Source organism: Phyllobates terribilis, unplaced genomic scaffold, assembly GCF_046119375.1.
Source record: "Phyllobates terribilis strain yellow unplaced genomic scaffold, ASM4611937v1 Scaffold_5__5_contigs__length_657084704, whole genome shotgun sequence".
NCBI classification, from domain to species: Eukaryota; Metazoa; Chordata; class Amphibia; order Anura; family Dendrobatidae; genus Phyllobates; species Phyllobates terribilis.
This window is the reverse complement of record NW_027362765.1, coordinates 120,416,458-120,429,736: the sequence shown is the minus strand read 5'-3', so window position 1 is coordinate 120,429,736 and position 13,279 is coordinate 120,416,458. Positions and strand designations below refer to the sequence as shown.

The 13,279-nt window shown below is 41.9% G+C and overlaps 2 protein-coding genes across 2 annotated transcripts in view; both read right to left on the bottom strand.

Moving 5' to 3' along the window:
• Positions 1-13,279, bottom strand: part of TNFRSF6B (TNF receptor superfamily member 6b) — a 253,607-nt gene that overhangs the window by 84,726 nt on the left and 155,602 nt on the right. The window lies entirely within an intron of this gene.
• RTEL1 (regulator of telomere elongation helicase 1) overlaps positions 1-13,279 on the bottom strand; it is a 113,301-nt gene that overhangs the window by 55,444 nt on the left and 44,578 nt on the right. Inside the window, exons 16-23 of the mRNA XM_073682869.1 lie at positions 12,979-13,111; positions 12,681-12,794; positions 12,309-12,349; positions 11,010-11,095; positions 10,847-10,924; positions 10,166-10,243; positions 9,935-10,081; positions 9,613-9,728 (exon numbers count right to left, since the gene is read on the bottom strand). Of these exons, the coding sequence (XP_073538970.1) occupies positions 9,613-9,728; positions 9,935-10,081; positions 10,166-10,243; positions 10,847-10,924; positions 11,010-11,095; positions 12,309-12,349; positions 12,681-12,794; positions 12,979-13,111 (793 nt within the window). The remainder of the gene's footprint in view (positions 1-9,612; positions 9,729-9,934; positions 10,082-10,165; positions 10,244-10,846; positions 10,925-11,009; positions 11,096-12,308; positions 12,350-12,680; positions 12,795-12,978; positions 13,112-13,279) is intronic.

Sequence of the window (13,279 nt, the reverse complement as noted above, 5' to 3'; positions counted from 1 at the left end):
TAATTCAAGGACTGTTTATAAAAATGTTGATGATTCCCCATGACAATAAAAAGTCACTTTGAGATCATCACAAAAATTTACGTGACTCTGAAGAACCATAGCCATCAAAGGGTTTCTGAACATAGATAGTGGTGGCGTATTGTTGGATCATTTAACCAATGACAGATCAATGGGGGTCTGATTATTATGACCCCACAGAACCATGGTACCGGCAGTAGGAAAGTTCAATGACACGTTAGTCTTCCCTTGACTTTCTCTGTGCAACCGCATGAATATCACTAAGTTCTCACCATGTAGTCCATGATCCTGCACTGGGTCCTGGCAGCCATCTCCCCTGTATGAATACTAACCCCAATGTAAATATCACACAGATTGAGTTTCTTCTGAGAGTTCAGAAAAAACTGTTTACGGCCAGCGTATAGCGCAGCAAGTTCAATTATTCATTAGGAACAAACACTATGTAAAATATCAGGACCAACCCTGTCCACTAGCCCTAATTGGGCATCCCAGAGGAAGGTCCCACCATGAATGGCATCCAAGACTATATTTTCCACTTCAGACGATGGCACCATTATCTGGAGAAATCAGCTGTTTGCTGCTGGTTTCAGGGTCCAGGCTGTGTGACAGGACAACCCCTTTAAGGGAATTTTATTACAATGCAATTCTGTCGCTATTTAATGAAGCTTCACACAAAAACAATGACTTGGCTAAATGACGTCTGAGCAGCAATTTGTGAAAAAGCCCTAAAACTGCAATGTGGCAGCAGACAATTGACCCCTAAGAGAGTCTGCCTCCAAAACCACTGCTATGCCTGACAGTAAATGTAACAGTCATTATTGGGAGACATTAGAGGACGTGGGTAGAAGACGCCGCCGACTTCCCCAGTATGTGGTCATCTCTGATCGAAGACACATGAGGCTGTGTCCAGAAGCAGAGCATTTATTTCACAAACCGCATTAGTCAAGATGACTTTGGAAGAATTATGAATCACACCTAAAAAAACCTTTTAAAAGCTGATATAACAGTAAAAGGTCTGCGGGAGGCTCTGCCACACACAGCATAAAGGTTTCTTAAGAAATCCACAATCTTTTTTTATGTGAGGAAATAGAACTATGTGGTTCATCATCACGTAACATAAGTGAAGTTTACAGAAGTAACAGTGAACAGCCACGTGTCATTCAGAAAGTAGACAGAAGCACCATAACACGGACTGCTGGAGATTCATTACAATTGCATCCAGTCTACAACCGAATAAGATTTTACCTTCACTGATACACTAGAGCAGGGGTGGGCAATTCATTTTTCCATGGGGCCACGTGAGAGACCGTGACCTATTGTGGAGGGTCGAAGCAATAAGCTGAAATTAATTCTGTACAATATTAAGGCTAAGACATGTTACAATAGGACTTAATGTAAGATACAGTTGTGCTCAAAAGTTTACATACCCCGGCAGAATTTTTCCTTTCTTGGCCTTGTTTCAGAGAATATGAATGGTAACAAAAAACTTTTTCTCCAATCATGGTTATTAGTTGTGTGAAGCCATTTATTGTCAAACTACTGTGTTTTCTCTTTTTAAATCTTAATGACAACCAAAAACATCCAAATGACCCTGATCAAAAGTTCACATACCCCAATTCTTTATACTGTATATTGCCCCCTCTAACATCAATGACAGCTTGAAGTCTTTTGAGGTAGTTGTGGATGAGGTTTTTATTTTCTCAGATGGTAAAGCTGCCCATTCTGCTTGGCAAAAAGCCTCCAGTTCCTGTAAATTCCTGGGCTGTCTAGCATGAACTGCGCGCTTGAGATCTCCCCAGACTGGCTCAATGATATTGATGTCAGGAGACTGAGATGGCCACTCTAGAACCTTCACTTTGTTGTGCTGTAGCCAATGACAGGTCGACTTTGCATTGTGTTTTGGATCGTTGTTATGTTGGGACGTCCAAGTACGTCCCATGCGCAGCTTCCGGGCTGATGAGTGCAAATTTGCCTCCAGTATTTGCTGATAACGTACTGCATTCATATTTCCTTCAACTTTTACCAAGTTTCCTGTGCCTTTGTAGCTCACACATCCCCAAAACATCAGCGATCCACCTCCGTGCTTTACTGTAGGAATGGTGTTCCTTTCCTTGTTGACCTCTCTCCAAATGTAACGTTTATGTTTGTGGCCAAAAAGTTCAATTTTGGTCTCATCACTCCAAATTACCTTGTTCCAGAAGTTTTGAGGCTAGTCTCTGTGCTGTTTGGCGTATTGTAGGAGAGATACTTTGCGGCATTTGCGCAGTAATGGCTTTCTTCTGGTGACTCGACCATGCAGCCCATTTTTCTTCATGTGCCTCCTTATTGTGCATCTTGAAACAGCCACACCGCTAGTTTTCAGAGAGTCCTGAATTTCAGCTGATGTTATTTGTGGGTTTTTCTTTGCATCTCGAACAATTTTCCTGGCAGTTGTGGCCAAAATCTTTGTTGGTCTACCTGACTGTGGTTTGATTTTTATAGAGCCCCTGATTTTCCAGATGTGCACTAGAGGAAAATAACAGGACGAGAGAGATTTGTGCTGCAAATGTCTTTAACTCTCTGAGAATTGTCCACTTGGTACAAAACTGCAGCAGACCCTCAACTGTGAGAAGTAGTAGATCAGGACTGATAGATCAAGAGAAAAGTCTTCATTCACTGACAGCATGCAGGGATTTTGAAAACACAAAGCCTTGCAGATGTTTCCAAAACCTTTGAGTTTAAAAAAAGTAAAATTAATTAACTGGTTTCAGAAAAACCTCTCTCCCCAGGTGTAGTTTGTTTTAAAAAAAAAAAAAAAAAACAACAAAACTGTGTTTCACTCCACCTCACTGAGTCCAGAATTGAATCTCCACCGCTGCTCCTGCTGTCTGCAGCACTGCAACCAATCAGTGAACTCGGCATGCTCTGAGCAGTTCATGTCATCAGTCAGGCAGAGACACTGAGCTCAGTGATTGACTGCAGCACTGTCAATGTGACATCAGTGTTGCAGACACCATGAGCAGTGGCAGAGACTTAGTGCTGGACCCAGGGAGGGAGACTGATGCATTTTAAGGGGACATGCATGATTGCAGCCAGGTATATATTTCTCTGAAAAGTTAGCCAAAGACAAGACTAATCTAATGCTGCCCCTAGTGCGGAGTGCGGAGAGAAGGTGGCCAAGGGTGACTCCAGATCAGTCTCATCTCTACCGATAGTATATCCAGCTAACTAGACTGTATATGAAACGCCAGAGTATGTCACAGTAATATACAGCTGTCATGGTTTGGGAAGCATGAATTGCATGACACCTTTAAGACCAATTGCACCAGGGGATACTTGTTTTCGGAAATCAGAAAATCTCTTTAAAATTTACATAAAGCAGATTTATTATTCTCTAGCATCACTTGCAAGTTAAAGCCATTTCTAGTGGCATGATAACTTGGTATTAATCTCACAGAGGTTGTCAAAGATTTTCCACACTCTGCACCAGCATTACTGCTCAGAAGTCTAGAAAAGCTGGGTCTCTAATGGTGTGGATTTTGTGTGTAAATTTCCCAAGGCCAGACACAAATTTCTAGCAACTTGACAGATTATGACAATTAATACCTTAGAATAGGCTATTGGTATTGGTTACAACAACTAATCATAGCCTTTCCTGCAGAAGCTAGCACAGCGGTGTCCATACAAATGGGAAATGTGACTGTGCCAGTACTGCAAGCCAACTCCATTCACTTGCATGGGCAGAGTTGCTTTACACAGTACAGTCAGTGATGTTATAGTGCAAAGAGCGGGGGACACTGGGATTCACACCCCCACTGCTCATACAATGATGGCCTATTGTTGGACTTAAAAGGGGTATTCCATTCTCTAAGATCCTATCCCAATATGTAGAAGGTGTAACAATAATAATATTAGCAAATACCTCCAATTAGAAATGTAGTATAGTTCTTCCGATTCGTTATGTTTCTTACCCCATGTGCAGAGCATTGCAGAAGCTAAGGTATCCATGGTTATGACCATTAGCAACTAACTGTCACTATATGAGTGGTCGTAACCATGGATACCTAAGCTACTGCAATGCCCTGCACATGGGGTAAGCGAAATATCTAATCAGAAGAACTACACTTAATTTCTAATTGAAGGTATTTATTAATATTATTATTACACCTACTACATATTGGGATAGGATACTGCAGATGGGAATACCCCTTTTATAAACTATGTATTCTACTTTATTACCATTTTAGTTCTCACAACGATTCAGGAACTCACAGGGACAACGCAGGGATGACTGCTGCACCCAGCTAATCAATATTGTCACTTGCCTAAATGGTTCTAAAAATATCTCCTGTTCATTGTCAGCTCTTATGACAACTTCCTTTTAAATGTACAAAGAAAAACACCTTCCTTTTTTCCTTCAGTTCGTGTAAATATAATTAGAAGTTACTCATAGGATAGTATGTGGCAGTTAATTCTGAACACTGACAGGTCATGCTATTTGCAGTCTCACTTTAAGGGCTCACTCACACGAGCGTATAAATCAGCCCAATGTTATAGTATGGGGCAGTGCAGATCTGCAATTATTTTCTCACGCTGAATCGCCCTGAGAAAAAAAAATCACAGCACACGGCGAATGCATCTGAGAATCAGATTGCACTCACCCATACAAATCTATGGGTGCATGTGAAACATTGGACTGCACTCGGGTGTCATCCAAGTGCAGTCTGATAACTGCAGGTGCCGGCAATGGAGGAGACAGAGAAATTACTTTTTCCGTCTCCTACGCACCTGTGCTGTGATTCTTTGATGCAAGAGGATCGGAGCACAGAGCACTGACACTCAGAACAAACTCTGATCAGAGTTTGAGCAGAGTGTCATTTGCATAACCAGCCCCGATTCTCTAGCTTGAGAGAATCCCTGGCGTCTGACCCCGACCTAAAGGTAAGGAGAGAGATTAGGCCCATCCTGCCCTCATTCATCACCATAGGTCTATATAACAAAGCTGTAGAGAGGACAGCTTTATATCAATGACTTGTTAGTGCTCTATCTAAAGTGTCTACAAATCATTCCAGAATCTATTAAGCACATTTTTTTTTCCTAGATGCCTGCAGTGAGTAATTAAAAATGGAATTCCCTATCTAAAAGCTTGCGAAATGATTTAAAATTGCACCCACGTCAATCCTGAAATGCACTAGCAGCCTCATTGCCACTGACATGCATGACAAGTGCATAGAGCAGAACTTGAGCATTCTTAGCCGGGATTCACACACTTAACGTGCCCAAATACATGAGATAAGGGTGGTCTACACACCCATTTGGCTTACTGCTACCTCTCCCGATCTCCTCCGTACACATGCCTGGCGTAGCATTCATGAGCTCTCTATGAGGAGTGGAGCAAGCTGATGCCAGACACCTCTGACAAAGGATTACACATTGAAATATAACATGCCTGATGCTTCTCTCCTAGTTAATTCCTGGAAAAAAATGTTAATCTTTCGGTTCAATAGTAAAAAATGGAGAAAAAAAAGATTTGCAGGATCCTGGTCCAGCAGCCACATCAGTAGTCAGTGACTACCGGACCAGAGCACTGCGAACCTCCGGCAATCTGTGACATCCTCTTCTGATTAGGAGGTCGCCGTAATGGAATTATGTTGTGGCAAGATACACGAATGAGGTTGCGGTGGGCTACTAATCAAAAATCGTGGCGGGGAATGGAACACTCAAAAGTTTCAACAGGAATTCGGGCTCCTTCATGCATTCTTCTTCCAATACTTACAATTGAGACATGCGCTTCAGACTCAGTTTGGTAATACTATACCTCAAATTCAAAAAAGCTATGTCTTTGAGTCATTAGTAGCTGCAAAATTTACATCCGGCCTAATATCTAGGTTATATGTACAGCTCTTGCAATCCCATGCCAACGATCATAGTGGGAAGGTAAAAATGAAGTGGGAAACAGATATGGGGCAAATTACAGATGATCAATGGAAAGAAATACTGGAGCATGTTACTAGACTGTTTCCTTGTGAGTCCCAGAGACTTTCACAGCTATACCTCATACACAGGGAGTATAGGACACCTAGTTTCCTATTTAAAATTGAGGTTCGGTTGGATGCGGATTGCCCTAGATGTGCTGCAGAGTATGACCATCTAATGTATATGTTTTGGGAATGTAGAAAATTGGGCTTATACTGGAAGAATACCCTAGCTCTAATAACAAGGGTGTTCGGAATACAGTTTCAGGCGGACCCTAAAACATGTGTGTTGGGATACCTGGGTGAGTCAACGGACTTCGAATCCCCCCTAGCCATTGATGTGACGCGTATAAATGTATCAGGCTCGTAAGCTAATCACAGTACAAGTGCTTCTCTCTAAAGTAGAATATCATCAAAATGTCAATTTATTTCAGTTCTTCAATACAAAAAGTGAAACTCATATTATATAGAGTCATTACAAACAGAGTGATCTATTTCAAGTGTTTATTTCTGTTAATGTTGATGATTATGGCTTAGAACCAATGAAAACACAAAAGTCACTATTTCAGTAAATAAGATTAACAAAAACACCTGCAAAGGCTTCCTAAGCGTTTAAAAAGGTCCCTTAGTCTGTTTCAGTAGGCTCCACAATCATGGGGAAGACTGCTGACTTGACAGATGTCCAGAAGGCAGTCATTGACACTCTCCACAAAGAGGGTAAGCCACAAAAGGTCATTGCTAAAGAAGCTGGCTGTTCACAGAGTGCTGTATCCAAGCATATTAATGGAAAGTTGAGTGGAAGGAAAAGGTGTGTTAGAAAAAGGAGCACAAGCAACCGGGATAACCACAGCCTTGAAAGGATTGTTAAGAAAAGGCCATTCAAAAATTTGGGGGAGATTCACAAGGAGTGGACTGCTGCTGGAGTCATTGCTTCAAGAGCCACCACACACAGACGTATCCAGGACATGGGCTACAAGTGTCACATTCCTTGTGTCAAGCCACTCATGACCAATAGACAACGCCAGAAGCGTCTTACCTGGGCCAAGGAGAAAAAGTCCTGGACTGTTGCTCAGTGGTCCAAGGTGTTGTTTTCAGATGAAAGTAAATTTTGCATTTCTTTCGGAAATCAAGGTCCCAGAGTCTGGAGGAAGAGTGGAGAGGCCACAATCCAAGCTGCTTGAGGTCTAGTGTGAAGTTTCCTCAATCACTGATGGTTTGGGGAGCCATGTCATCTGCTGGTGTAGGTCCACTGTGTTTTATCAAGACCAAAAGTCAGCGCAGCCGTCTACCAGGAAATTTTAGAGCACTTCATGCTTCCCTCTGCTTTTTGGAGATGGAAAGGTCATTCTGCAGCAGGACTTGGCACCTGTCCACACTGCCAAAAGTACCAATACCTGGTTTACAAACAACAGTATCACTGTGCTCGATTGGCAGAAAACTCGCCTGACCTTAACCCCATAGAGAATCTATTATAGAGAATCTATGGGGTATTGTCAAGAGGAAGATGAGAGACTCCAGACCCAACAATGCAGACGAGCTGAAGGCTGCTATCAAAGCAACCTGGGCTTCCATAACACCTCAGCAGTGCCACAGGCTGATCGCCTCCATGCCACGCCGCATTGATGCAGTAATTGATGCAAAAGGAGCCCGACCAAGTACTGAGTGCATTTACTGAACATACATATCAGTAGGCCAACATTTTGAATTTAAAAACATTTTTCAAGCTGTTGTTATAAAGTATTCTAATTTACTGAGATAATGACTTCTGTGTTTTCATTGGCTGTAAGCCATAATCATCAACATTAACAGAAATAAACACTTGATCACTCTGTTTGTAATGACTCTATATAATAGGAGTTTCACTTTTTGTATTGAAGAAGTGAAATTAACTTTTTGATGATATTCTAATTTAGTGAGAAGCACATGTACATTGGCTGGATGCCCACCCCCATCAATAAATGAAGTAATAAATAGAATAAATAATAACATATGGCTGGAAAAGAGTTTACAGAAAAAGAAAAGCATAAGGGAAATTTGAAAAAATCTGGGAACCCTGGTTAAATGTTCCCGGCCCTCCATCTGCTGCAAAATAGAATATGGCAGTTGATGGCACCAGGATAAAACGCCCCAATATTACCTAGAGATTGACAAAACAGTAAAGAAAAGTGTCATGATGATTAGAGCAGACTCCTGTGTGCAACAGTCCTGGGATTTTTGTGGTGCGTTGATTCATCTACTTGGATTGAAATGGTGTATTATTGGGGGGGTGCGGGGGGAGTGTGGTTATCTTCTTAGTTTAGTATTTTACATATATTTATAGAATAAGAAAAAATAAAGATGTCTTTATAAAAGGTCGAAAATGCAATTAAATGTAAAACTGATAATGGGTGCTTAATCTCTACCTATTGAAGTGCTTTGGTTCTTTAAAAGCACCATGAGGTCAGCACTTGGACTACTGAGTCTTCTATAAGAACCGGATGTCAATCTCTCTATGCATTTCTATGATGGCCTCGACGTGAATCTTATAGGAATACATAGAGAGACTGATTCTGGTCTACACAGCAGACCTGCTATGTTTTTAGGTCGTTTATAGACAGTTTTCTATGACGATCATTAGAAAGAAGCTGTAAGAAATTAGAGAGATGTTATCTTAGGCTTAATCCAATTAACGGCCTGGAACCTATTGCTTGTTAAACCAGGACCCTCGAGATGCAACCTCACCTGGCATCACATAAGGTTTTGAATACAGTCATGAGCCCATCTGATGTTCCCCTGTATGGTCTGCCGACAGTAGTAGAAAACTAATGCATGACTATAGCCACAGGCAACACAAGATTGGTCTTCTGTAACAATAGAAACACTTAAGATGCATTTACAATGAAAGATTATAAGCGTACATTCCTAGGAACGCTCGTTTCTTGATAATCATTCAGCAAACACAGCCTGCCAATCACCCCATGAACAAACAAAATGCTCGTGCGATGGGTGAAGTTATTTTTAAGCTTTTTTCGTTCTCGGCAGCACATCGTTCTGTGTAGAAAAATGGCATGTTATGCTCACTGAGAGATCTGTTACAGATCATTCAGTGCGCATGCTTTACCACGGTCTGCCTGGGTAAACAGGCTTTTAAATGAAAGCCGGTCAGTAAATATTCACAGATCAGCGGTCATTTAGGCTTAGTGCCCAAGATGCAGAAATGAAGCAGAAATTTTCCTGAGCATTTCTTCATCTCCTTGGCAGAAAAACGCATGCGGTTTTTACATGCGTTTTTGACGCGGTTTTTGCCATGCGTTGTTCCAATGCATTATATAGGCAAATAAGCATGCAGAAACGCACAAGAATTGGTCATGTCCGTATTTTTTCTGCGAGTAAAATCCGCGCAGAAAAAATCCTGACCATGTGCACTTGGAGAATGTCATAGGAAGTCATGGGATAAGGTATGCAATGGGTTTCTGGAACGTTTCCGCGCTGCAAATCTGAACCAAAAACGCATCGTTAGCCTTAGTGCCGCCAGTCAGTTCCATGGGCCTGCACAAGAACTGTGTACACAAAGTTATCTTTTAGTTAAGGCTACTGCCAACATTTTTTTTCAGACGTGTACACAACCTTTAAAGCACCACATGAGATCTGAATATTTTACCTGTGATCACACAAAAAGATGGCGCCGTAGTCATGTCGATGTCGGATGACTCTGCCTATGGCCTGATTGACGGCTCGGGAAGCCTGTTGTCGATACCACTCCTGTCCAGATAGAAACTGCATGGGTAGACAAAATTAAGAGTGTGGACACTTATGACTAACTAGAACAAAAAATGCCCGAAAATGCATGTCGATATGGGTTGCCTTACGAAGACAACTTCTTTAAATCTGTATCCTTGAAAAGTAAAAAAAAAATAAAAAATTACGTACGGTACATGCAAGCCAGAAATAAAAAACGCCAACATAATAGTAAATATTGGTACCCTCCCAGAAGAGCCTTGTGTCTGTCTCATCTCATCCAAGAACTGCATCTTCAGAATCACCCGAGGATCCATTCGTGGAGGGAAAGGAAGGCCAGTAATGATCACGCCCCGGCCATTGCAGTCTGCAAAATCTAACCCCTCACTAGCCTGGAAAGGAACAGCCACTATATAAATATGTAAGGGAATGTACAGACCAGGCCGCTTGACATTATAAAAAGATAAATCACACACCTTGCCCCTACATACAGCAAAGAAACTGGCACCACTGCTGTTGGGGGCTTGTATTCGCTCATAAAATGAGTCAATTATCTGTAAAATAAAAATAGAAAACAAACAATATCAATAAAGTAATAAGTAATAATCAATTCTGATGATGCAGCACAATTTATACTGGAATATAAACCAATAAAAAGCATAAAAATGGCGCAAAAATGTAAAAAAAAAAAAAAAGTGACATTCCGATAATTCAGAAAGTCAATTTGAATAGCAAACTCTATGAAAACATCTTATTTTGGTTCGTTTCAGGTGAACAGGAGAATAGTCAATAGTATAAAAGCTGTCAGAAGTGGGCAGCCGATCCAAACGATACTGTATATGGGGGGAGTTGGGAAAGACAGATGTCAGGTAAACGAACGTTCAGCCAACAGCTATCTAATGTGTATGGGGGACTTAAGACCAAGCTTGGGAAGTGGAGGTTTTTGTGATCTGGAGTCAGGTTCTCTAGTTTTTATTTTATTTTTTTAATGCCCTGTCAGACACTTATCCAAAGAGGGGATGAGAGTTTCGTTTGTGAAGGTTGTTTTGCTAATTGAGAAACTCCTTCATATACTGATATGGTGTTTTTTCTCCGCTGAATGGTCAAAAATATACCTACTGTTTTCTTTTTTTTTTTTTAATTCTTGCGTTTCTCACCTCTGTGAACGATCCCTTCCCTCTTGGCTCCACAAACATTGGCTTTACATCATCAATTCGTGAAGTGAGGCCGTTCTCCTGCAGGGAAAACACCAAAACAGGACAGTATAAAAGCACGTACTGACACATGAATGTGACAAAATCAACTTTATGACATCCTCACCTTCCAGAACTCCAGGCTTTTGTCCATGACTGGGTAAGAAGGAAAAAAGACCAACAGACCGTGAGGAACCACACGAGTTATGTTACCTGGAAACAAACAAAGATCCTGAGAAAAACTGGTAATATGAAAAGTCAAGTGGCAAAGAATAGTTAAAGATTAAGAGAGATGGAATCAGAAAGGAAGACCATTGCAATGTACAGAGAAGGGCTAGTACCATGCACAGAGAAGAATGTTGATGTCCATGCATAAAAAACAAGGGAAGAGACAAAAGTTCACCCCCTGCACAGACTGATGAGGATTACAGATAAAGTCCATCCCATGCATGGGCAGATGAGGAAAAAGACAGGAAGCCCATCCTCTGGCACAGACAGGAGAGGATCAGCGAGAACTCCATGTCCAGAATAGGCAGGTGGGGGCCATACAAAAAGTATATCCTCTGCAAAGAAAGGTGGGGATCAGACAAGAAGACAGTCCTCTGCAGAGAAAGGTGGGGATCAGACAAGAAGACAGTCCTCTGCAGAGAAAGGTGGGGATCAGACAAGAAGACAGTCGTCTGCAGAGAAAGGTGGGGATAAGACAAGAAGACCATCCTCTGCAGAGAAAGGTGGGGATCAGACAAGAAGACCATCCTCTGTAGAGAAAGGTGGGGATCAGACAAGAAGACAGTCCTCTGCAGAGAAAGGTGGGGATCAGACAAGAAGACAGTCGTCTGCAGAGAAAGGTGGGGATAAGACAAGAAGACCATCCTCTGCAGAGAAAGGTGGGGATCAGACAAGAAGACCATCCTCTGCAGAGAAAGGTGGGGATCAGACAAGAAGACCATCCTCTGCAGAGAAAGGTGGAGATCAGACAAGAAGACAGTCCTCTGCAGAGAAAGGTGGGGATCAGACAAGAGGACCAATCTCTGGAGAGAAAGGTGGAGATCAGACAAGAAGACCGTCCTCTGCAGAGAAAGGTGGGAATCAGACAAGACCGTCCTCTGCAGAGAAAGGTGGGGATAAGACAAGAGGACCAATCTCTGGAGAGAAAGGTGGGGTTCAGACAAGAAGACCGTCCTCTGCAGAGAAAGGTGGGAATCAGACAAGAGGACCAATCTCTGGAGAGAAAGGTGGGGATAAGACAAGAGGACCAATCTCTGGAGAGAAAGGTGGGGATAAGACAAGAGGACCAATCTCTGGAGAGAAAGGTGGGGTTCAGACAAGACCGTCCTCTGCAGAGAAAGGTTGTGATCAAACAGGAATTCCTTCCCCTGCACACATAGGTGGAGAAGCATTGTACAAAAAGTGCAGTGTAAATTACCAATTGTCTTCCCCAAAGATGATAAATAATCTGCTGAAAATCTGTAGAGAAAAAATAAAAACAAAATAGAAGTAACACAGAGTACATGCATGATCAGTGTTAATATCTCAAAATTGAAATAAGCAGTAAACTGCAAAATTGCTTGTATTTACAAGCACTTTCCAACAATACCCTTTTATGAAGATGGGAATAACATTTTAATGTTCACTTTAAATAGTTACATATAAAAAATGAAAAACTTATGTCCAATTAGTTCTCTATAAGTTGCAAGAAACAGCGGTTTCCACCTTGGCAGTCTCGTCGTGTCATATTTTACAGTAGTGTCTAAAAGAGGAGATTTGAAAAAAAGTTTGATTACAGCTTGATTTTTACCTTCTATCAAATGCAGAGCTGAGTTGAGCTCCATCAGGGCCCCGAGGAACAACTCCAACCCAAATCTGGTGTTTTTCAATGACGTGTGGGTTTTCCAGAGACACTGGAAAAGGGCTGAAAATTCAGAAAGTACAAATGACTATCAGACAATAACAATAAGCAAGAATAGCTTTTACCGTAGGCACCATGAAAAAGACGCATATACACAGACATTGTGTCCACACATTCAGTGGTCTCCAACCTATGGCTCTGCAGTTTGTGTGACACTACATCTTCCCCCATGTGTTACTTAACTCACATCTGCATTTCCATGGTGAAGGAGCTGAGGGGGCACAAGGTCCCGCTGGTCAGAATAATGCTCCGTACTCCATATCTCACTAGGTCCTGCATCGTGTAGCCAGGACTGAAGCACCAGTAGCTGAGCACCTTCCCTGCAAGAAGGAACAAAAGAAGGTGGAAAAGGTGAATACACTACAATACCCTTGATGCAAATGTATTGCTGCCCTGGGAGGAACATGAATGGTGGACTGCTGTGGAGCCACCTATCATGAGGAAAAGAGCCCCAAAAACTCTCTGCCAAACAACACACGCATTACAAG